The sequence below is a fragment of the Macrotis lagotis genome, chromosome 2 (genome assembly GCF_037893015.1).
Source record: "Macrotis lagotis isolate mMagLag1 chromosome 2, bilby.v1.9.chrom.fasta, whole genome shotgun sequence".
NCBI lineage: Eukaryota > Metazoa > Chordata > Mammalia > Peramelemorphia > Peramelidae > Macrotis > Macrotis lagotis.
Genome location: NC_133659.1, coordinates 255,375,111 through 255,399,960, shown reverse-complemented (window position 1 = coordinate 255,399,960; position 24,850 = coordinate 255,375,111). Strand labels below are relative to the sequence as shown.

The window sequence follows — 24,850 nt, the reverse complement described above, 5'->3', positions numbered from 1 at the left end:
GAAATTTCATTATCAAAAATGCTTACATTTTCTCAAAAAAAGGTATTGTATTTGCTCCAAAGTACTCCCAATCATTTTTCAGACTGTTTGCTTCAATTCTTATCAATCAATTAATTAATCAATCAATGAGGGGATTATATTTAGAGATGCTGCATATAATTCAGTAATATATATTTTACACACACACACACACACACACACACACAAACACACACACATCCTTGACATTTTGGTTGTTCAGGTTCCTGTCTTATATGCTAGGGGGCAGAGAACAACCACTGGGAGAAGAGTCATAAAATTCCTTGTCTACAGGGAAGCAGGACATACTTTTAGGGAGTGATTAACAATACAAATAGCAATACATTAATGTATACAAATGAATAGAATACAAAATGAGATTGTTGTTTGCTTTTCCTTTTCCAAAAGGACCAATAACATCATGAGTTTATGTCTTGACTTAAAGGTAAATTGCACAGAATGAGTCAGTAAGTACTGAATAATGGAAATTAGTTGGTTAATTAGAAAAAGGCATGGGTTGGAAGTGTATAGTTAAGAGATAGAGCTTTAGAGGAAGTGGTCAGTGCGTAAACTTGGAAGGATGTTGTAACAGAATTATATAATATTACAGTTGGAAAAGAACTCAGAGGTCATCTGTTTATTCTGTATCTGAATAAGAATCCCATGTAAAATGTTACTGATAGGTAATTATACAATCTTTACTCAAAGATCTAGAGGATAGGGAACCTACTACTACTTCCCATGGCAGCTTAATTCTAACTGTGGGTAGATTCAATTGATATATAGTTAAGGATAATGAGGATGATAATAATAATAGCAATGATTGGGGTGGCTAGGTGGTGCAGTGGATAGAGCACCAGTCCTGGAGTCAGGAGGACCTGAGTTCAAATCCGACCTCAGACACTTAATAATTACCTAGCTGTGTGGCCTTGGGCAAGCCACTTAACCCCCATTGCCTTGCAAAAAACCCCCTAAAAAAATAATAATAATGATTATGATAATATGATAAAGTGGAAAGATAAGATGATAAAGTATCACTAGCCACTACACTATGACCCTTCAGTTTTATCATCTATAAGAGAATAATGGATTAAATGATATCTAAGATCCTTTTATAGCTCATGGTATATTTTTTATAGACTTTATGGTTCTAAGGTGTTTTATATTCATTATCTCATTCAATAGTCACAACAATCCTACTGGGTAGGCAGGGGAGGGCTTACTGCCTCCTCCCTTTTTATGCATTTGCAGAGGCAAATAAATCATACAGCAAACAGGGAGAAGGATGATCTAAACCTAAATATTTTGATCCCAAAACCAAAAAACTTTTTCTTTCCTTTTTGTATATGTTCATCCATTGGTTATTCCCTCTTTCCTTTTTTCTCTTTTCAATTTTACAGTCTACCTAAGCTCTGAAAGTTCTACTATTCAGTAAATATACATTGCTACTAATTCAGTAAATAAAAATTCCTACAAATAATTATTTATATGCAAACATTTTCTTTTGAGATTTTCCCCATTGTGCCAAAATTCTTTATTACTCAACAAATTTGGAAGAGGCCATTGATTTCCCAGCTGAGGTCACTGTCTTTGATTTCCTCTCTTGGGGTTGTTAACAGAGTTGCTGAATGATGGAATAATCCAATCCATGATCTTATGAACCAAGGGCCAAGGGGAAAATACTAGCCTACATTTTCATGGTTTTTTTGTTAGCTTTCCTTGAAGAAATGAAATAGGCAATATGAGTTATAGTGCCATAGATTTAAAGCTAGAATGAACTTGAGGCTCTCTCATATTACAGATGAGGAAACTAAAGTCCAGAGAGGTGATGGGACTTGCCCCTAGTCATAGCAATGTCATAGCTGGGATTCAAATCAAAACTTTCTGATTCCAATTTCAGCTCTCCACCATAGGTGGAGAGAGGAGCAGATTCAGGGAAGGAATAAGAGAAGAAGACTCTTGTACCCAGGGTTAGATGACATGAAGCAGGATCTACTTTGAGGCTCCTGCTTTTTATGGTAATGAGTCCTCCTTTGACCAAAGCATAAAACAATGGTTGAAGGTGGGGTGGACCTCTCCCCAGTGGCCCCAGCTTTTGTTGGGGCATTTATAGATTGATTGGGTGGTGGTGGTTCTGCTGCTGCTGAAGGTGATGGTATGTTTGTGGGAGGAAGTTGGGGAGGGCAGGGTTTCTGAGTCAGGGTTCTTTGTCTGAAATCCCTAACCTGTGACCTACGGTCTTCATCCATCCCTTTGTCGATTGGCTCAATGGGGATTCCCCTATCCTGTGATTACTTAACTGATTGGTTATATGTGGCAGGGAAGGAAGAAGTTCACCCAGTTGGTCCATATGGAGCCCAGGGTCTCATAGTCTGGCTCACCCATTGGCCAATGGGGCTAGGGCTTGAAGTTATTTCTTTAAAAGCCCAAGTGTTACTTCTGACTGTGTAATAAAGCTTACCATCCTTTCCTTCTCACAATGTGGGTCTGACCACATTCCCCTCTTTGACCCAACCTCTAATCATCATCTTTCAGTAGTTAGAGTTTGGACTCAGCAGTCACATCTCAGAGTTAGAGCAATGATGTCAGACTCTGTGTATCCAGCATGGAGATATTTGACCATCTTTCACATGTGGATGCAATTGCTGATCCTTTCTACTCTCAGTGATGGGAAATAATTCTGAGTAATGCTAATGAATCTGCAATTGCTACATTGGCTACAATAGAGGTGGAGGTGAGGAATGGTGCTGTAAAACCTCTCCCAAAATTATAACCACTGCCTTCCTCTCTCTCTTCTTACCCAGATTCTTCACTCTTGCTGGGTTCATGTATTTCTAATCCATTGCAAAGGTCTTACACCCTTTTTCACCTTTGACTTTCATCATAGATTCTTATTCATGTGGGATGCCTTCTTCAACCTCTGTTTCCCTCTTATATCTAAAAACACAGTTTCAGACCCCTCCAAGAAAGCCTTCCCTGACTACCCTCCCTGACTTGGGAGGGGAGATATACCATCAAATTACACGAAAATAAACACTTGGCATCCCCTCAAAACTCAGGGCCAACTCTGCTTTATTTTTGTACTATGTTGCCATTCACTGTTAGTGTTCTTCACCTTTTAGGGTTTTTTTTTGGGTATCCTGTTTCCTCTCTTGGATGAGGGGTTTCCTAATGGCAGAAAGGCCCCTGATTCCCCTGTGTGTGCAGGAAAGGATTCTGGATAGACTAGGACCACAAAAAATTATTATTGAATATATTCCTTAAAATCTGACTTAGTCAGACAGGGAGATGACTGGTTTTTGGAATTCTGGGGTGACTTCCAATTCAGTAAAGCCTCACTCTCCTGTTCTCTTATGCCTTGTCTTCAGACCTATCCTCTTTTAGTTGTTTTGAAGCTCATCATTTAAAACATTTTACAGTAATATTTTATTTTTCCTAATACATGTAAAGACAGTCTTCAACATTAATTTTTTATGAGATTTTGAGTTTTAAATTTTTCTTTTCCCCTTCCTAAGATGGTAAAAATCTGATCTAGATATATTATTGAGAAGTGTAGAGTCCTGGGCATTATTTGCCTTCAAATGGCAGTTGTTCCTGATTATCCATGAAAGAATTACCTGTTTTAAAATTATCTCTACCATCCTTCCCTCTACTATTCAGCTCGATTCTGGACTGCTAATATTCAGTTTGTGTATGTGTGATAAAAAATACACTAAAGAAAATTTTCAGAGACTAGTTTGAGCAAAAGTTATTTGCTTTTCTCGAGAGAAGGGCAGACTCTTGGACAAAGAGCTGCAGTTAAAGGATCATAAAGCAAGATTATTTAGGTCCTAACTCAGGTCCCCCTCCCTAACCATCTTCTCCTTTAACCCATTGGCTGGGTCTCTGGAGGTACAATTTTATTCAGGGAAAATGTACCCCAGCAACAGGCACAGAGAAGAGAATGAAATGTTTTCATAATATTTTTCCCACCAGACGGTGAGGTAACTTGGGACTTTCATCACTATCTTAATGAAGTAATGTCTATAGTTAGACTGTACTCCCAGTTTGCAAAAGTAGTCATATCATAAAGCAGGTGGCTCATGAGCTTCTCTTTTGGAATGCAAGATCTTTCTAGAAATAGTCCAATAATAATAATAGTTTGTTTTTCTTAATATTTTTTAACCCTGAGAGGACTTCACTAGGAGTATTAACCCTGTGAGAGTTTTACTGGGAATATTCCACTTTAGCTTGAGTCAGGTTAAAGTGCTAAGGAGGGCAAAGGTGTCAGTGTATGGTAGAATCTCATAATTGGAAGAGATAGTACAAGTCACTTAGTTTAAATGAACAGAATTCCTCGTATCTACATCTTCTAAATGTGATCATCCAGTCTCAGAAGACCTCTTGTAATGGAGAACTCATTACATCCTGATCTATTTGACTATTTCTGATTGTATTCCAAAGCCAAATAAAAGTTATTTATGAATCATCCATTGTTTTGAAATATCCAGAATATTTGGATTATTCATGCTTCAGCTTCTTGCATCTATCAGAAAAGAGGTCAAATGAGGTCTTTCTTAAGGTGCTAAAGGATCCTTTTGATGGATATGCAATGGTGAGAATTTGTCTTCTATACACTTTCCAGGCAGCAACTTGTTACATGATAGAACCCAGGCCTTGCAGTCAGGAGGAGCTGATTTCAATCTGGCCTCAAATATTTATTAGTTGTGTGACCCTGAACGCAGTCACCTGCCTCAGTTTCCTTAACTTAAAATAATAATAGCATCTTCCTCCTAGGATTGTTGTGAGAATCAAATGAGATAATATTTACAAAGTGCAGTGTCTGACATATAGGACATAGTAGATCCTTAACAGATGATTGCTTCTTTTCTTCCTTTTCTCCCCCCAGACCAAGAGTAAGAGAGTCTGTGAACTGGTTCTCTGGGAGAAGGGATAAGTACCTCCAACCTTCCTCATAGTTAAGTGAGGATTCGTGGTTTCAGACTCTCATCCCTTTATTTAAAAAGCCCAGAATTTTCTTTGGGGGGGAAGGGAGGAAGTAGAAGAAAGGGTGAAAGTCCTTTGTAGAGGTGGTATGGGGTCAATAAGCATTCTGCTGAAACAGCCCCTATTCAGAAAAGTTAGTATAAATATAAACCCCCAAATAAATATAAAATAATTTGAGGGAGAGCATGGGAACTGTTGCCTTATGATGCAAATAGCACTCAAGCTGAGCCTAGAACTGACTTGAGGGTTCTAAGAGAGATAAGTCAGGAGGTCTGGAGGAAGAATTTTCTAAATTTAAGATTTAGCCTATGCAAAGTCATGGAGGTCAAAGATGAGATATTATACACAGAGAATCAGTTGTTATATATGGAGGTCAGTTGGTAAAAACTGTACTTCCCCAAATCCCAACCTTATTGGAATCAGAGTAATAAAAATATAATTGCATTTAACTGATTTTTTTGGTTGTTTGTTTTTAGGATTTTTTGCAAGACAATGGGGTTAAGTGGCTTGCCCAAGGCCACACAGTCAGATTTGAACTCAGGTACTCCTGACTCCAGGGTTGGTGCTCTATCCACTGCACCACCTAGCCACCCCCTCAGTTGATGCTTTAACCTTATGTTTGACTGAGGAGAAAATGGAAACTAGAGAGAAGGTCGTGAAGACTTGGAAAGGTTGTGCAAAAGCAAGATCAGATTAGGGATTTGTCCAGGGTCCTGCTAGCCTGAATAAAAAAGGGGTTGGTGGCAGCCTTTCTCCCTCAACTGTTATCAATTATCATCTTGTTTGCTGAACATAAACATGTTCTAATCTCCCCTATCCATAAAAATGACCTTTACTTTATCTTATCAAATTATAAATCAATAAATCAAAAACATATTATGTCCCTATTATGTGTGAAGCTACTCACTGGAGGTACAGAGACAAAAATGAAACAATATCTTCAGAAGGAACATAGATTCCAAGCACCTAAAGAAATAAATGCACACAGAGAATATACCAAGAATTACAAGGTTATTTTGAGAGGGAGAACTCTGGGAACTAGGGGTAGAGTGGAGATCAGTAAATGTTTTATGTAGAATATTCAGTTGAGTCTTGAAAGAAACAAGGCACTGGAAGTTAGAGGGGAGAATGCATATCCAAATTGATGGGGTCTCCTTTTTTTCTTGCCCTAGAAGAGCTACCATCTTCTCATTCCTGGAAGCCATGCCTCTCAATGCATCCCAAGATGACATTAACTTTTTCAGAAGCTACGTCACATTGCTAATTCATGTTGAGCTTTCAATTCACTAAAACCTCTTTATCTTTCTCAAATTGTCTAACCATATCTCTCCCATTTGGTGCTTATGAAATTGATTTTTTGAACCTAAGTGTAGGATTTTACATTTATCCTTATCATGTTTCTTCTTATTAGACTGAGCTCAATGTTCTTGCCTGTCAAGATTTTTTTTGGATCCTGATACTATCATTTAGCGTGTTAGCCTATCCCTCCTTGCTTCCTTCCTTTCATAGTCTAATTGGGCCAAGAGATGTATATTCAATGCCTTCCCTTATTCTCTTTACCCTTACTGCTTAACCCCTTGACATAGTTTCTACATTCAACTAAAATTGCTTCCTCTAGAATCATTATCTCTTCATTGTTCTTAATGGTCTTTTTTTCACTTCTCATTGGTTTTTGATATCTCTATAGAGTATGTCACCATCAACCACACAATCCTTCTTGATATATTTGAGTTTTCAAAATATAATCAACCAACCAACCAACCAACTAACCAACTCTGGCATGATTCTTCTCTTCCTTTCTGGTCAGACTTTTCCTGCCTTTTTTTACAATATTATTATTGATATCCCACCACATAGCTGTGAACTCATAGCTATTTCTTGGACTGTCTCCTTCTCTCTCTCTCTCCAAGTTTTAGATCATTTGAGATCACTTTAGATCACCTTCTAAGTGATCATATTAACTACCATGGATTTAACTATCACCTTTATGCAGATGACTGCCAAATGTATCTATCTCTCTCCTGAGCTGCCTGCTAGACAAATTTGCTTGAATGTCCCATTAGAATCTCAAACCCAAATGAAACTTAGTTTCCCCCTAAACCCCTTCCCATCTAACTTAGCTATTTCCTTTGAAGGAACCACCATTCTTCAGGTCACTTAACTTTAGAACCTATGACCCTTCGTCAGCTCTTCAATTTCTCCCAGGTTTCATTTCTAATCAGTTGCCAAATCTTGTCATATCTCTTGAATCTGTCTTCTTTTCTTTCATACTATGAATGCTTTAGTTAAGTCTCTCATCATCTCTAGCAGTACAGACATGGCCTTATAGCTCTCCTGCTCAAGAAGCTTCAGTGCTTCCTTATTGCCACTATAAAATACAAAAATCCTTTGTCATTTAAAGCCTAGTCTAGATATAGCTTATCTTTCGATGATGCTTAGATATCAATTCCCCTTCATATACTTAACAGTCAAGCCAAAATATTTTTCTGGCTATTTCCCACCAAAAACACTCCATCTTTCAAATCTGTGACTCTGAATAGGTTATTACCATACTTGAAATGATCTCCCTGTTGAAATCACCACTTCCCTTAGAGTTTTAGCTCAATTATTAGCTGTTTTTAGGAGTTCTTTCCTGATCTCCCTAGTTGTCACTGCTACCCCTCCCCCATTTTATGTATATTCTCTCTCTGTCTCTTTTTTAATTTTTCTTTCTTTTTAAAATTTTTTCTTCTTTCTTTTCTTTCTCTCTTTCTCTTTCTTTCTTCCTTCCTTCCTTCCTTCCTTCCTTCCTTCCTTCCTTCCTTCCTTCCTTCCTTCCTTCCTTCCTTCCTTCCTTCCTTCCTTTCTTTCTTTCTTTCTTTCTTTCTTTCTTTCTTTCTTTCTTTCTTTCTTTCTTTCTTTCTTTTCTTTTTTCTCTCTCTCTCTGTCTCTCTTCCCTCTCCCCCTTCTTCCTCCTTCTCTCCATCTATCTATAACCAACATTTGCTTATTTGTGAACATGTTGTAGCTTCCCAGTAGAATTTAAACTTCTTGAGGGCAGGAGCCACTTTGTTTTCACATCTTTAACCCCAAACTTCCTGGCAGTTTAGCAAAGTCCATTGATTGGTTGATTATCATTTATATAAATATCTCTAGTGAAGGCTTTCTGGAAAACAGGTTAGAAGAGTATCTAGAAGAGAATTTGGATATGCAGGGTGCTTGAGATCACCCTGTACATAGGAATAAAAGGTATTTTAGTTGCTTATGGAAAACAGAAGGCAACAAGAGAGGTTTGAGAAGAGATGGAGAGGCCAGTTCATAGATTATAGGATTCTGAATTAAGAGAGATGTTTAAAAATCATCTAATGTGTGTGTGGGGGGGTCATAAATATTTAATAACCAGCTCTCCAAAAGCTTAAAGTGACATTATTAACATTTTTTCAATTTCTTAAGGTAGACAATCCACAAAATAAGAAATCAAGCACTCATTTAAAGCCTATGCTAATTTCTGAGGTGTTCATACTGAAAATTTAACAATCAATCAACTATCAAGAGCTGTTTCTAGTTGACTTATACATATCCTTCATTTAATCCAACTTCTTCATTTTACATATGAGGAAACTAAGGTTTGGAGAAGTCCTTGTGTTCTTTCCACTCTACTGCAAGACAAGGGAGGTATAATTGGATAACTTCTAAGGTACCTTCTTGTTCTAAATCCACGATCCTAGAATTCACACTGCTTCCAATCTTAGAGGGGCTTTGCAGCAACAAAGGACAGCTTTGCAGCCTCATCACTGCAAGGGGGTGGGGGGGGGGGAGCAGGATCAGATCAAAGAATAAGATTCCTAGGATACTTCAAACTGCTCCCCCTCCCCTGTAGGACAGTGCAACTATAACAGTAATATGATTTGGAGGGGTCCTTGATTCCTGGAGGAGAGGGAACCTTTTGGATCTTGAGGTTCTCAAGAGGATTATGCTGAAGGCAGAACCCCCAGTTTCTGAAGAAATCTCTAATGCTAGGATTCTTTTTTTTTTTGGTTGGGGGGGAGCCTTATCGGAAATCTTTGGGGAGGAAGAAGTATTTGGTGTAGTAGAAAGAACACTGGACTTGGGGTCAGAAGTTCTTGGCTCAGTTACCTGTTCTTCACTTTAGTATCTGAGCAGCATTGGATAGGTCATCTTACTTCTTTGGACTGCAGTTTCCTTATCTGAAAAAACAAGGGGTTTAGAGGATTTTTAGGCTTTCTTCTAGTTTTAAATCCTATGATTGTATATATGTGTGTGTGGTCATGAGTGTATTCATAATTGTATATTTTCAATTTATGTGTATGTTGTATGTGATCAAATGTGGGTTTTGGGCATGGCCTATGCATTAAGTGTGTGTGACATCCATGTGTTGCTGAAGAAGCAGTTGCAGAAAACCATGAAAAAGGTCTCATTCTCTCTTGCTCCTCCAAAGAATGTTTAATTCTGAATTCTTCCCAATTTAGCACAGAAAACAGTTCTAGGAAGAGGGACCCTTGTCCTCAGAGCTTAGAGCTCTGGATCCAGGAAGGGAGGAGAAAGGAGGGAGGGAGGGAAGAAGAATCTTTAGTCACACTAACTAGCCCTGCCTCAGTCCCTGGCCTGAGTCACTGCAATCAGTCAATTTCCACACCTGCATAATGGGAGGAGGTGGTGTGAGTTGGGCCTTTGAAGATGAAAAGCGGGCATTTTGGGGTGAAGGGTCATAAACATCTGTGCTGCATCTGGGCACCCAATTAAGCAAATTAAGGGAGGAGCTGAAGCAGCAAAATGTCCCAAGCCCATAAAGGCTGTTAATTGCTCTTGACCCAGTGGCGGGACCCAAGCCTTGCTCTGACAGATATAAAAGGACCAGGGGACCCACAGACTTCTCATCTTGTTGACGATTCCTCTCCTTCTCACCAGACAACCAGAAGCAGCAACATGACTTGTGGATCATATTGTGGAGGCTCTGTGAGAGCTTTCAGCTGTGCCTCAGCCTGTGGGCCCCGGCCTGGCCGCTGTTGCATCAGCGCTGCTCCCTACCGTGGGGTGTCCTGCTACAGGGGACTGACTGGCTTTGGCAGCCGCAGCTACTGTGGAGGCTACAGGGCCGGCTCCTGCGGCCGCAGCTTTGGGTATCGCTCCGGAGGAGTGTGTGGGCCCAGCCCCCCCTGCATCACCACCGTGTCTGTCAACGAGAGTCTCCTGACCCCCCTCAACCTGGAGATCGACCCCAATGCCCAATGCGTGAAGCATGAGGAGAAGGAGCAGATCAAATGTCTCAACAGCAAGTTCGCAGCCTTCATCGACAAGGTCAGTGACAGGAGAATTGAATTCTGTGGCTCTATGGGAATGCCCTCTCTGGATGGGGGAGAAGAATACAGAAAAATAGATGGAGGAGTTTTTTAAATCCAATAAAGGATGGGACTCTTTTTGAGCCATGGCCAAAGGGGAACAAGAACTGCTAGCTAACTTCCCCATGATATCTCAATCAGCACAGGCATCCCTGGAGCCCCCGCTTTCCTCAAAGCTTCTCCCAGTGACCTATAGTCTGTCTTTAGTGGAGTGAGCATAGGGGAACCAGGAAGTCCCATTTGAGACTAGGAGCTTACCTTCTCCTGCCTTTAGAATGAGCAAACTGGACCTTTGGTCTAGAGCAATTTTCTCATTAAGTCCTAGAGAATCAGATATTTATGTCTATTGGAGAATAAAAAAAAAGATGAGTTTGGACTAGGTGATCTTGAAAGTATCTCCTGACTCCAGATTTTATTTTCTCCCCTTCTATTCTTGTTTCCTCTTTATGTTGGAAAGTCCAGCTGTTCAATTACTCATTAGATACTTTCCCGAATTGAAACGCATGTTGTCTCCTGCTAGCCATCCTTGGAATTCCAAATTCCAGTACTTTGGCTACCATTCTGATTGAAAACATTCTGGGATTTGTTTTTTTATTAGTTGCCCTCTGATCTGGACAGGACACAGATTCAAAGGAACAGTTGATAGACACATGCTCATAGGACCAGTCTTTTACTGGGCTATCTTCTCTCCCCAGCCTTCTGTCCTTTCCCTTATCTTCTTCCCCTCCCTTCTTCTCTCTTCCCCTGCCCTTCCCCTCCAAGATATTTCCTCATTTCCCCTTATTGAATTTCTGAATTTACTCCTTCTGGAACACCCTCCTTTGGATATGGGAATAACCAGGAACAACCCTGACCATTCCCCTCCCTCTCTGGACTGCAGGTGCGATTCCTGGAGCAGCAGAACAAGCTTCTGGAGACCAAGTGGCAATTCTACCAGAACCGGAAATGCTGTGAGAGCAACTTGGAGCCCCTGTTCCAGGGCTACATTGAGACCCTGAAACGGGAACTGGAATGTGTGGAGGCTGACAGTGGGCGCCTGGCATCTGAGCTCAACCATGTGCAGGAAGTGCTGGAGGGCTACAAGAAGAAGTGAGTATTGGGGAAAAGCAAGGGAGTAGACTTCCACTAAAGAATCTCCTAATAGTAAAAGGTCTTAGAGACAGGAACATAGGTACTGGGAGACTTTCAATAGAAAAGAGATTCAGTTCCTAGGATAGGGATTAAATGAATGCCCTGGTAATGGGGGAAGGAAGGGTGTTAGAAATCCTTCAGTTTAGGTGTTAGGGAAGAAAGAAGGACTTTCTGGACATTTATCACTTCTCCATCCATTGAAAGCATGTATTGACTTTCAATTTCCTATTGAAGCTGTCACTTCTCTTGACATCACTACTCTAAAAAGTTCTCAACCCCACCCATGCATCCTTAGTCCCCCTTCTTCTCCCATTCTCCACCCCCTTGAAAAGAATCTTAGAGATCAATTGACTCCTATAAAGAAAGGTCTTCTGTTATTGCTTTAATTATCTACTTCTTTAGCCCAGGGAAGGCATGATTCAGATAGACAGATCAGAGAGAGAAAAGGGTGGCTCAATATAACTGATAATTTGATGCTGTTCATCTCCCTACCATGAAAATGGAGAAAGAGAAATGAAGCAATGGATAAACTAAGGAAGCTGGACAGCCTTTTAGTGCCTCCCAAGACAGTTGTACAAAACTTGTGAAGTGCTATGGATTCTCAGATCATTGCCATTTTTTACACATAAAGAAAAAGCATGTCTCAGGTTCATGTAGCAGATGGGTTATGAAATTCTGCATTGCTAGTGGACCCTTCATTGATATGGAGAATCAAAAGTTTGGTCTACATTTTTTGATTCTGGTCTAATTCATGGTGTTTCTTCCAGTTTATATGCTCCTATTTTCCCTCAGAGAAACTGCAATCTACCTCCCACTAATCTAGCTAGCATCCTTTCATTTATTATATTTCAGATATGAGGAAGAGGTCTCTCTGAGAGCCACAGCTGAGAATGAATTTGTTGCTTTGAAGAAGGTGAGTGATATTGGGGACTTGAATTGAAAAAGATAGAAGGGACAGTGTCTAGAAATGTGGACCCACCCAGTTTTCTTCAGGATATTTGTTATCTTTTGAAGTTAATCTTTCTAAAGCAAGCCCAGATACATTTTTAAGAAACCAGGCTACTGAAGAACACAATTACAAACTGAGAGGTGGTGTTTGATTAGGCAGTAGTATCCAACCCCAAGGAAGGGACAGGTATGAATTGATCCTTCTAGCTTTGGATTTTGTGACCTACCAGCTGGAAAGGGGTAGAGGGTCTATCAAGTCTTAGAGCAAAGAAAGCATGTATAATTGCATTTATTTTCCTGTCCTGAGTTTCTTCTTTGTTTCTTGGAAGTGGAACCTAGGTCCTGCTCAATCAGGTCCATATGCAAAGATATGGCTAGGAGTAGTAACCATAACTTATATACATCAGGATTTAAGGGATGGGAAGGAAGTTAAGCAGCAGGTAAATTCTTGGTTGAAAAGAAAAGAAGGAACAGATCAGAGGATATTGCTCCAGATTGAGAAATGGCATATGGGAAATCTAAGAGGCAGGAACAATACATTTTGAAATTAAATAATGAAATATATTTGCCAAGAAGGAGACCTAGATTTGTTTCACTTCTGCAACTTGCTACCTATTTGACCCTCAGTTTCCCTGACTATAAAATAAGTCTAGATAACACTAAGCTTTTATTTTTATGGCTTCAATCTTCCTTCTCCTTTTCCCAATAGGACGTGGACCAGGCTTACCTCCGCAAATCTGACCTGGAGGCAAATACTGAGGCTCTGACAGAGGAGATCAATTTCCTGAGGGCCTTGTATGAGGAGGTAAGAGGTTGGGAAGGGACTCCCAATGGTACACAGACTATGGGAGAGAGGAAAGGCACGGGCAGAAGGCATCCAGGGCTGAGGGGAAATGTGGGGAATGGTTCATTCACAACAGACTGGGGCAGCAACTTGTTTCCTGACTTAGACCCTTCTTATGAACAATGTAGAAGAAGCAGAACCTACACAGGGTAGGAGGCATTGGAGTGGGGAGTAAAGTACTGAGGCCCAAGAACCAGTTTTACTCAGAAATTCATTTGGAAACTAGAGACAAAAACTCTTAGCTGGATGCTAGCTAGACTACCTCTATAAGAATTGAGAAAATGACAAGAATTGGGCTTATAGGATCAAGACCAAATGATCTGTCCAATAAAGGATATAAAGGAAATTTCAGCTGTAAAATAAAAACATTAGACTAGATCTCTAAAATCCATTTCCAGATCTAAATTTTATAATTTTTCTAACACTTTTCTTGTGCTAGTTTAGAAACTTTAGAAACAGAAAATCCACATGGCCAGGGATCTGGAGAAAGGAATAGATTAGATATGAAGGCAGTGGATCTAATTGGGAAATCAGAGAGCAGATCAGGTCTGGATATGTCAGGATAAAGCAAAAAATCTATAGATCTGATTAGAAATCAGAAACAGAGATCAATTGAAATGGAAACTTCCTGGATGGCTATTCTGTGTGTTTTTCCTGGGACTATGTGTCTGAAGAGGGGGACTCTGAGATGTGACCCATAGTGGACATGTCTGAAAGTAAGATGGAATGCTGAGAAGGACTTACAGAAATAGAAATCCATTTCTCAACAAACTTTGACCATCTCTCTTTTTTATCCCTTTCCCCTGACTTTGTAGGAGATCCGAGTTCTGCAGTCCCATATCTCAGACACCTCTGTGGTGGTAAAGATGGACAACAGCAGAGACCTCAATATGGACTGTGTCATTGCTGAGATCAAGTCTCAGTATGATGACATTGCCAGCCGCAGCCGTGCTGAGGCTGAGTCTTGGTACCGCAGCAAGGTGAGTAGGCAGGAATCCCTTCCCTTTTCTCCCAGCTGGAAGTGTAGTGGGAAGGTTTGTGGATGGCCTTTGGAAAGGACTCGCTCTTTTTCTCAAGACACTCATTTTTGAGAACCTTTATGGAGGTACCTTTCCCAGTGTGGTTTAAAGGAGGAACAAAAGAGATGATTGAAACTAAGTAATGGATGAGATAAGTTTGTGATTTTTGTTTTTCTCTAATCTCTACTTTCCTCTTCCTCTTCTTACCCTTACAGTGTGAGGAAATGAAGGCCACAGTGATCCGCCATGGGGAAAGTCTGCGCAGGACCAAGGAGGAGATCAATGAGCTGAACCGCATGATCCAGAGGTTGACTGCCGAGGTGGAGAATGCCAAGTGCCAGGTAAGGACACAGATCACATTTGAATAGAAATGTACTAGGTTAAACCATAGACCACTTAGCTAACTTGCCTTCTCTTTGTACCCCTCCCAGAATTCCAAGCTGGAGGCTGCTGTGACACAGTCTGAGCAGCAGGGTGAGGCTGCCCTCAATGATGCCCGCTGCAAGTTGGCAGGGCTGGAGGAGGCTCTACAGAAGGCCAAGCAGGACATGGCTTGTCTACTGAAGGAATACCAGGAAGTCATGAACTCCAAGCTGGGGCTGGACATTGAAATTGCCACCTACAAACGACTGTTGGAAGGAGAGGAGCAAAGGTGGGTGCCTGGACAGTCTTTCCTTCTTCCCAATCCAGCCAGGTCCCACAGGTTGCTCTGTCCCTAACCATCCCGAACTAGGGCAGAGGAAATAATCACTCGACTCTCCATTACAAACTTCCCCCAATCCTGCACTGGACAGGTAATATGAACTTTGTCCTATGAATACTCTTCCCATCCTTTAGAAGCATCTGAGTGGGGGTCCTCAGCTGGACTCACTGGCTATGGGTGTGGGTCCTCAGTTTAGGGCTTTACATGTAACTTCCTGTACAAAGTAGCCGGGTCTTCACTTCCTTCCCAGATTTCTTCCCTACCTCTATTACTGGCATTTAATCCCTTCATATTCCTAGAGCTCTGTCACCCCTTTAATAATCTGGAACTTAGTCTTTCCTATCTCTGATGGTTAGCACACCAAAGACACAACTCATCCATCCCTCATATTTAATCATTTAGCTCTAGCATTTCATGCCTCTCCCATTCTTAGGAACTTGATCTTTTATTTTTGGGTTCTCTTTGTCCCCATGGTGCTCTAAAGCTTTAATCACAATGGTCTGACTCCAAATTTCCTGGCAAATCTAACCCCAACTTTCTCTCAATTTGTCTTTTATACCTGAGGTCATTTATGGCAAGCTTTCATTGTCTTATTCATAGTCACTCTGATTTGTTGAATTTTGAAATTGAAATTAATATTAAAAGCAAGGGTTGCTGTTAGAGACTAAGAAGAACTTCCTGTTGAGATACTCAAAGGTTGTGATCCCTTCTAGATTAATTTTTACAAAAGGAAGTGATAGCTTTTTTAGTGATGGTGAAGTGCAGTCTCATGGAAGGCAGAGGAATGAACTAGATGAGTCTAGTGTTTCTGTCTGGTCCATCACTAGGAGATGGGACAGAGAAATTTAAGTATAGTACATGCTCTTGGATCTTTTAGCCAGTCAGTCAAGTCAGTTAGTAGCATAACTCCTATTGGGCATCTCTTTTCTATGAGCATTGGGAAGAGAGGTCAGAAGAGATTTGATCTCTGCCTTAGTCAACTCCCAGTCTAATATGGAAGTCACAACCTTCAACATTTATAAGTAGTAGTTCTAGAATTTAAACAGATCTTCTGATTCTAAGTTCAGTGCATATTGAATGACTTTGAGCTTTATTTCACCTTAATTGAGTGGCCTAGGGGGCTTTATTAGTATTAGACTGACCTCTGTTCCTTTTCTTCCCCATTACAGGTTGTGTGAGGGTGTTGGCGCCGTGAATGTCTGTAAGTAATTTCAGCTTTCCCCCTTTACTCATATTGGAGTTTCTAGAGTGTCTCTTGTGGTGGTTGTTGCTTTCTTGATGCTATATAGTTGACCGAGTTGTAATCCAGGCTTGACCCTGTCTCTCTGCTACCTATCTTTTCCCTAGGTGTAAGCAGCTCCCGAGGTGGCGTCGTCTGTGGCGATCTCTGCACCAGCACCTCAGGTGCCCGTGTTGTCAGCACCGGCAGCAGCGGCCCCACTGGCGGCAGTGTGGTCGTCAGTGCACCTAATGCCTGTGCCCCCTGTGGGGTAGGCTCTAGCTGCAGCATCCGCCCTTGTGGCACCAGCTCCTGTGGGATCAAGAAGTGTTAGGAGGTCAGGAGGAAACAGAATTGAACTTCACCCCTGAAATGTCACTGCAATCAGACCACATCCTTTACTGCTCTTGGACAGCAATGCATTCTTCAGTCCCATCCTCTTTCTATGAGTCCAGCCATACTTCTAACAACAGAGCAAGAGAACTTGGACATTTTATGCATCCAAATGAAATTTCCCTGGGACTTGCATCTTCTACTACCTGTTGTCCTTATTTAATCCAGACCTCAGTAGCTCTTGAATGACCTGATCATAATATCCAATCAGACCTATTTCTCTGATGGGTGGATGCTTCCCTTTTCTGAATATGTTGCTTATTCCAGGCAGTTATTTTCCTAGTAGTTCTCTCACTGATCTATGGGTTCACATTCTTCTTCTCCAACTGTTTGTCTGTCTTTTGCTGGATTATTTGGCTCTGGAGGGTCTATTACTATTGCAACACCAAGGTCTATAGAGGGTGGAAGAAAAATCCAATTTGGGAGCAGGGAGTTTCCCAGTAGCTTTAGATGATAATCCTTGTTGTACCAACAGCTGCTCTTTCTATGCTATGGCTGCTACTTCTAGAATGGGAAGATGAGAAACATTGCTATACTTTTGTTTTCAGTTGATTCTATGGTATTTACTCCCTATCTAATTTCCTTCCTGTATCTGTACCCAAAAGTTCCCAGGAAGCCAATAATTCAATTTCTTGTATGTTTGTCTTTGTCTAATTCTGCATCTCCAATAAACTCAATGTAGTGATTCAAGTCTGATGGCTAAGGGTCTTAAATGTACCAGGTACCTTGACTCACATATATGAGTAAGGAAATTAATAGAACTTCCTATAAGTTTATCAAGTACTACAAAACTGGAGTAAGTTATGAAATTCTTCAATTTCTGTCTCTGAGTGAGATGATTTTAAAGGTGGGATACTGTCCCTAAAATATAGGCTGATGAGATATCTGTCTCCTTCCCAATAAGGACACATTTATAAAGTTACTGTCTAATGAATAACCATCAGAGTTATTCCTACTAAGAGGACCTATTTAACCCTGTCCAATGTCCAAGAATTCTATAGTTCAAAGATGTCAACATTCTAAGAATTATGTGATTTAATCTCTTTGTAGTTCTATGTGACAGAGTCTGGAGGAAATGAATTTCCTTCCAAAGGAATTCTACCAACCCCTGTATTCTGCTATACTTGACCAGCTCAATTTTCTCTTTATTTATATACTGAACAGGAGACTCCTTCTAACCCTATTCCACTGGGTATATCCCTTCCTATGGAGTCGAAGTATTCATTTCTAAATCCTGTTTATTCATCTTACATGTAGTGTAAAATTGCATAGCTACTGAAATAGGAAGGGCCACCTGGATATTGTGTTATTTTTTATGGATAGATCTGACTTTTAAGGAGAAATTATGTGTCAGACAAAGCTGGGAACCAAGAGAATGATAAATGACATGGATATGTACATTTTTTTCTTCTATCCTTCTTGTATGTGTATCCACATATATTTTTCCAGAAGTTAGAGCATATTAACATAAAGCATAGTCTATCTTTCTTGAAATCTCTAAAGTGATTAGCAATAGCATCCTCAGGGAGTGACACCACAGGTATAGAGAGTCTTGGGACTCAGGATTTGACTTCTCCTTCCCTTAAAACTCAACCTACAAAAGGACTAAGAATATTTGAGGCAGTGGCCACACTGAAGTGAGAATCATAGGATCACAAAACTAGATCTAAAGAGACATAGATTGCTGGCTTTATCATTGATTGAGACTGAATCCCCTGAGATTACCTTTCTAGGCTCTTACTAGCTCTAAGACTCTTTGTTTTAATAAATCTACTTTGCCAACCTCTGGGTAATTCAGCTTATGTGGCAGAATCTTTAGGTTATGTCCTTCATGAGTCAAAATGATTTGGAATGAACATTTTTGCATTTTCCTAATCATTTACATTTCCTTCAGGCTCTGTCACATAGAACTACAAAGAGATTAAATCACATAATTCTTAGAATGTTGACATCTTTGAACTATAGAATTTTTGGACATTGCACAATAGAGGTCCTCTATTGATTTCTTCACTGAACATCTGAGGAAACTGTGACTTGAGAGAGATCAATTCATTCCCTCTTAAGTTTACAGAGATAATTAAGTAACAAAGTTAGAACAGGAGCCTGAGTCTTCTGATTCTTGATATGTGGTGCAGCTATTGTTATTGTCATCAGTATTGTTGTTTTTCCTTCATTCTTGAAGAAGATCATGACATCAACAAGGAGATGTCATGATGTACAAGTGAACTGGATTTAAGTAAGGGATGGCTGAAAAAAATCACCAACCTCACTTTTCCCTCTGGAGTCATCTGGCCAAATATAGATCAGGATGACTGGTGATGGTCCATCAGGATGTAGGAGGAGACTTTGGCCTTTTTAAGCTAAGGTCTTTAATAATTCTCAGTCTGATGGAGGCAACACCCATTCAGTGATCTAGGCTAGCTAAGAAAGGACTGAAGCAAAGAATGTCTTCTTTTACTAGTTTCTTTTTTTTTCCTTTTCTCAAGAAAGGCTTAAACTTTAATTTATATGTTGCAAAAACAGTCTACCAAGTTACTACAAAAAACTCACAGGTTAGGTTCTTTTTTCCCCACAAATGATATTTTATTTTTTCCAATTACATGTTATGAAAATTTTTCCAGTATTCAACCACATGCATATGCATATTTATAAGTTACACAATTTCCTTCCACCCTCCTTTCACATTCCTCTCCTCTGCATGAGAAATTAAGAAAAAAGGAAAAGAAAGAAAACCATGAGTTAGGAAAAAAAAACTGGGGAAATTTTCAGAAAGTGAATGTAGTGTTCATTCAGATTTTGTAGGTTTTTCTTTGTTTTGTTTTTGTTTTTCTTCCTCTGAATGTGAATAGCATTGTCCATAACAGGTCTCCCAGAGTTGTCCTAGACTTCTGAACTGCTTAGAGGAGCTGCATCCATTAAGCTTGATCAACTCACAATGTTGTTGTTAAAGTCTACTATGTTCTTTTGGTTTTTCTCCTTTCATCAGTTCCTATAATCTGTTCCATGCTTCTCTAGAGTCCAACCATTCATGGTTTCTTAAAGAACAATAGTATTCCATAACGTTCACATACCATAACTTGTTCAGCTGTTCCCCAATTGTGGGCATCCTCTCAATTTCCGATTCTTTGCCACTACAAAAAGAGCTGCTACGAATATTTTGGAACATGTGGAACTTTCCCCATTTTTTTATGATTTCTTCTGGATGTAGGCCTAGAATTGGTATTGCTAGGCCAAAGGTATGATCAGTTTTATTGCTCTTTGAGCATAGTTCCATATTGCTCTCCAGAATGATTGGATAAGAGATAAGACTTCCGGCCAAGATGGCAGAAAGGAGACAGGCCCAGTTCTAAAATCTCCTGATCTTTCCCTATATATGATATGAAACAAGTCTCTTAACAGAAATCCAATCAACAAAACCCAGAAAGAAAATCCAGGAGAAAGAACATCTACCTCAGATTTGTCTTCCATAATTGTGGGGACACAGAGGGTGGACTCTGCTGGGAGCTCAGGACTGGGGAGAATCTGGGAGCCTGGATTAGCCTGATTAGCAGTGGGGTTGGAGTCCAGGAGCCTGAGGGCCCGAGAACTGGACCTGCTTGATCAGTGGCAGGGCTAGACCCCAGGGGCTGGGGTCAACTAGGGAGCAGAGGCATTGGTGTTGGCACTGACCCTCAGGAGCTTGCTGGCAGGGCTAGAGGGAGAGTTCCAGTGAGTGGGGAGAGCTGCTGACATCATCCCTGGACTCCTCTGGTCAGGAGGAACTCAGAGTCCATGCCTCCATTTCAGCTGAAGCCTCTTCTCAGAACAAAAACAACTAGACTACCTCTGCCCCAGGTGCAGGTGTGTGTGAGCAGAAGAACCACCTCAGCTGACTATAGGGAGAGTGATCACCTCACCCAGGGCATAGCCCACTATTGATGGAGGACAAAAGTATTTAACAGCTTCAATCATTTCCTCCAGGCCAAGGGAGAAGGCCTCAATCAAGGCCTCAGACACTTCAGAGAAAGCAACCAGTACCCCCTACTGGCCAGCTGGAGATATTATATGCAATGAGTAAAGCCTCTAGGGATCCCAGTACCAAACCTCTGTGAACCAGCCCCCTCCCCAACTCAAGGTCTTAGTAAAATGAAGAAAGGCCAGCAGAAAGGAGGGTCCACAGGAAAATTCTTGGAAGTAAAAGCTCCTAACTCAGAGAGATCTAGAACCTCTGAGGAGAATATGATCTGGTCTCCAGCACAGAAAGACTTGCTTGAAGAAATAAGGAAGGAGTTTATAAGTCAATTGGAAAATTTGGGAAAAGAAACCCAAGAGAAGATTAACACCTTGCAACAAGAAAACAAATCATTGGAAAATACAACTGGACAAATAGAAAATGAGAATAATTCTCTCAGATTTTCAATTGGATAAATACAAAATGAGAATAATTCTCTCAGATCCTCAATTGGGCAAATGCAAAAAGAAAATAATTCTCTCAAAACCTCAATTGGCCAAATGGAAAGCTCTTTCAAAAATAGAATTGAGCAATTGGAAAAGGAGTTGCAAAAGGTAAATGAAGAAAATTCTTATCTTAAAAAAAGAATCTATTCTGTGGAAACTAATGACTACATGAGACAGCAAAATCCTGTTAAACAAAACCAAAAAATAAAAAAAAACCAGAATGATTGGATAAGTCCACAACTCCACCAACAATGCATTAATGTTTCAATCCTCCCACAGGAGGATAGGTGTGAGGTGGTACTCATGGTTGTTTTAATTTGTGTTTCTCTAATGATTTGGATCAGAGATTGCTTATTTTATTTTGGTCTATTTCTCCCAGTATTTAGGAGGATTTCAAGGTGTGTGTGTGTGTGTGTGTGTGTGTGTGGTGTGAGGAATGTGTGACTTTTTTTTAAAGTTTTTTTGCAAGGCAATAGAGTTAAGTGATTTTCCCAAGGCCACACAGCTAGGTAATTATTAAGTGTCTGAGGTAAGATTTGAACTCAGGTCCTCCTGACTCCAGGGTTGGTGCTCCATCCAGTGCACTACCTAGCTGCCCCTGGAATATGTGACTTTCAATATATACATATATATATATATATGTATATGTAATTAAATGATTTTTCTTTCATTGATTGCCCTTTCCAGCATGGACATTCACATCCCGATTCCAGGATAGTCTCTATCCCAAAGCATACACCACACACACACATATACCGCATACTACATATACAAACATATGCATATACATACATACATAGATACATTTGATGAGATATTCTGAAAATCACAAGCTACTTGCTTTGTCAGCCATAGTAAACATACTGCCTAGGTACCAAGGAACTTTTGTTGAAAAATCTAATGAAGAATAGATCTTATCTTTTTGATGGTGTTGCATAGTAAAATGAATTGTGAAGAAAGGAGTGGGGAGAGTCCTGAAAGAAGATATGGATTATTAACATTGTGAGAGAAGGTCCATGAATTTTTAACTCATAATTCCCATGCCAACTACATAATAGTCATCCAATAATTTTTTTTTTTAGTAATGATGGTGGTAATTCTCTATAAAAATGGTATTTCAGTTTTGATTCATGACATGGATTTTCAAAGGTTATACCATTAAAATATAGGCTACAGATTCTACCACGTTGGAAAAGCTTCAGTTTGGATTCTTTTTCCAGAGGCTAATCACCATTAGACTGCCCACTTGATCAAAGATCTTTTGATCATGGCCATGGTAACCTATAAAGAAGAGAAAAAATGGACCTTAGGCCTATCCTGACACTTTTTTGCTTTTGAAGTGATAGGGAGAAAGCTTGGATGGTAGGTAGGGAAGAGGGAGAAGGTACTGAGAACCATACTTCTGTTAAATTATATATAAATATTGACTCAACTGTGGACTCTAAATGTGACAGCTTTGTCCACTGACCAAAGAAGGGACATTCTATTGGAGAAACTGAAATAATTTAATATGAACATTTTACTATAAATGAAACCAGAAGACAAAAGGGAGTCATGGCTAAATAGAGGGATGGCTCACAGGTTCTCTCTTTTTGGAGAAACAAACACAGGAGTCGGTAGAGTTAGTTTTTATTGTGCATTCAAATGCAACATGAAATATCATTTCATGGGATGCTTTGTCATTTTGTATTGTACTGCTTATGATGAGCTTTTATAAAAGAATCGCTGTGAAGATAATTATAGCTTATGTGACATTTATTATAGGAGATGAAGAGCAAGGGAAATTTTGTGAGTAAATGAATAGGACCTTTCAAAATAAATCAACATATACTTTTAATATTTAGTGATTTCAATGCCAAGATAGTGAAAGAGGAAGATGTGGTAAAATATGTTGGAGAATACATTCAGGATAATGAACAAAAGAGGGCAGAGCCTTGTAGACTACTCAGCAATTTCATGTTTTTATAAGGTGTTGAAAGAACCCTAACCTTAGATTTTTGGGACACTATACATCATGAATCTTTTACTCAGGAGAGACATTGCAAATGGGAAGCCCTAAATAGTGTAATAAAAAAATGAAATTATGCTTTCATATAGAAAATAACTGGTTACCAGTTTGGGAGCTATTATGACTCATCAGATCATCGGCTTGTTAGAATGAGGATCAAAATCAACACCAAATTAAGAGAACAAAAACAGACTTTTTAAACAGCTCTAAACTAAAATTTTTACCATCAGTTCTTTACTAATATTTTTCATTCTAAAGACTAGCACATTTATAGCATACATGACTTGAATGACCTAAGAATATATAAAATAGTAACCATAGCAAATTATAATTTTAAAATAAATTATTGATGCAAAAAGCAAAGAAGGAAAATATAGAGAGCCCAACAGAGTCAATGAACATTTCCTAAGGAAATTTAAGATTAAATTAATTACTGAAAAGAGGGGACTAAGAGTGCTTAGAATCTATGTTAGTCAAAAAACACTGATTCTGTGACAGACACCCTGCTAAAGTCTGGGAATATAAGTTGTTATTCAGTCATTTTTCAGTCATAGCCAATTCTTTTTGGAATATTTGGGATATCTTGGCAAAGATACTGGAGAGATGTGCCATTTTCTTCTCCAGTTTATTTTATAGATGAGGAACCTAAGTCAAACAGGATTAAATGACTTGCCCAGGATCACAGCTAGTAAGTCACTGACGCTGGATTTGAACTTAAGTCTTTCTGACTCCCATGTCTACTACACTAAAAATAAAAAATAATCCCTGCCCTTGATGAGTTCTAGTAGAGGAGAGAATATGCAAATAACTAAATACAAACAAACTGTAGACAAGAAATCTAAGAAATGATCAATAGAAGGAAGGAAGGCACTAGAATGAAGAGGGACTGGGAAAGGCTCCCTATAGAGGATGAGATTTTAGCTAGGACTTGAAGGAAGCTCAGGTATTCATGTGGTGGGTCTGAGGAGGAAGAATATTCCAGACATGAGGGATAGTTAGTAAAAATACCTAGATTCAGAAAGTTGAGTGTCTTGTTTAAGGAATAGCAAAGAGAACACTGTCAGTGCATTAAACAGTACATGTATTAAGTCTAAGAAGACTAGAAAAATAAGGAAGGGGTTAGGTCATGAAAAGCTTTGAATGACAAACAGCATTGTAAATTTAATCCTGGAGGTGATAAGAAGTCACTAGTGGTTACTGAGAAGGGGGAAATGACATAGGGCTTTTGGTGATTGAATGAAACATGGACTGGATGGGGAGAGACACTGTGGAAAGACCAATCAATCAGTAGACTATTGCAATGGTCCAGGTGTGAGAACATCAGAGGAGAGAAGGGGGGTATATTTGAGAGATGTTAATTACAAAGGCAATTCCTCTCCATCTTGAAGAAAAAAACTATGGAGTCTGAATGTAGAGAAATACATATTATGTTCACTTTTTAAAACTTCTTTTATATTTTTTCTTTCTTACTCATGATTTTTTCCTTCTTAGTTCTAATTCCTCTTTCACAACTCCTCCTTCACAACTGGATTAATATAGAAATATATTAAACATGATTGTACATTACAACATTTGAAAGATTGTTCACTGCCATGGGCAGGGAGAGAAGGGAAGGTGGGAGAAAAATGTGGAACTCATAAAATTGCAAGTAGATCAATATTTTTTTTTAGGTTTTTGCAAGGCAAATGGGGTTAAATGGCTTGCCCAAGGCCACACAGCTAAGTAACAAATGGATCAATATTGAAAACTACCTTTGCATGTAATTGAAAAAAATACAATTAAAAAATTTAAAAATAGAAAAGAAA

General features: G+C 39.5%; 1 protein-coding gene across 1 annotated transcript in view; it reads left to right on the top strand.

Moving 5' to 3' along the window:
• KRT86 (keratin 86) overlaps nt 1-17,255 on the top strand; it is a 48,161-nt gene extending 30,906 nt beyond the window's left edge. The window contains exons 2-10 of the mRNA XM_074225869.1: nt 9,913-10,302; nt 11,224-11,432; nt 12,327-12,387; nt 13,132-13,227; nt 14,082-14,246; nt 14,501-14,626; nt 14,717-14,937; nt 16,158-16,189; nt 16,336-17,255. Of these exons, the coding sequence (XP_074081970.1) occupies nt 9,931-10,302; nt 11,224-11,432; nt 12,327-12,387; nt 13,132-13,227; nt 14,082-14,246; nt 14,501-14,626; nt 14,717-14,937; nt 16,158-16,189; nt 16,336-16,541 (1,488 nt within the window). The 5' untranslated portion in view covers nt 9,913-9,930 and the 3' untranslated portion in view covers nt 16,542-17,255. The remainder of the gene's footprint in view (nt 1-9,912; nt 10,303-11,223; nt 11,433-12,326; nt 12,388-13,131; nt 13,228-14,081; nt 14,247-14,500; nt 14,627-14,716; nt 14,938-16,157; nt 16,190-16,335) is intronic.
• The last annotated feature ends 7,595 nt before the right edge of the window (nt 17,256-24,850 follow it).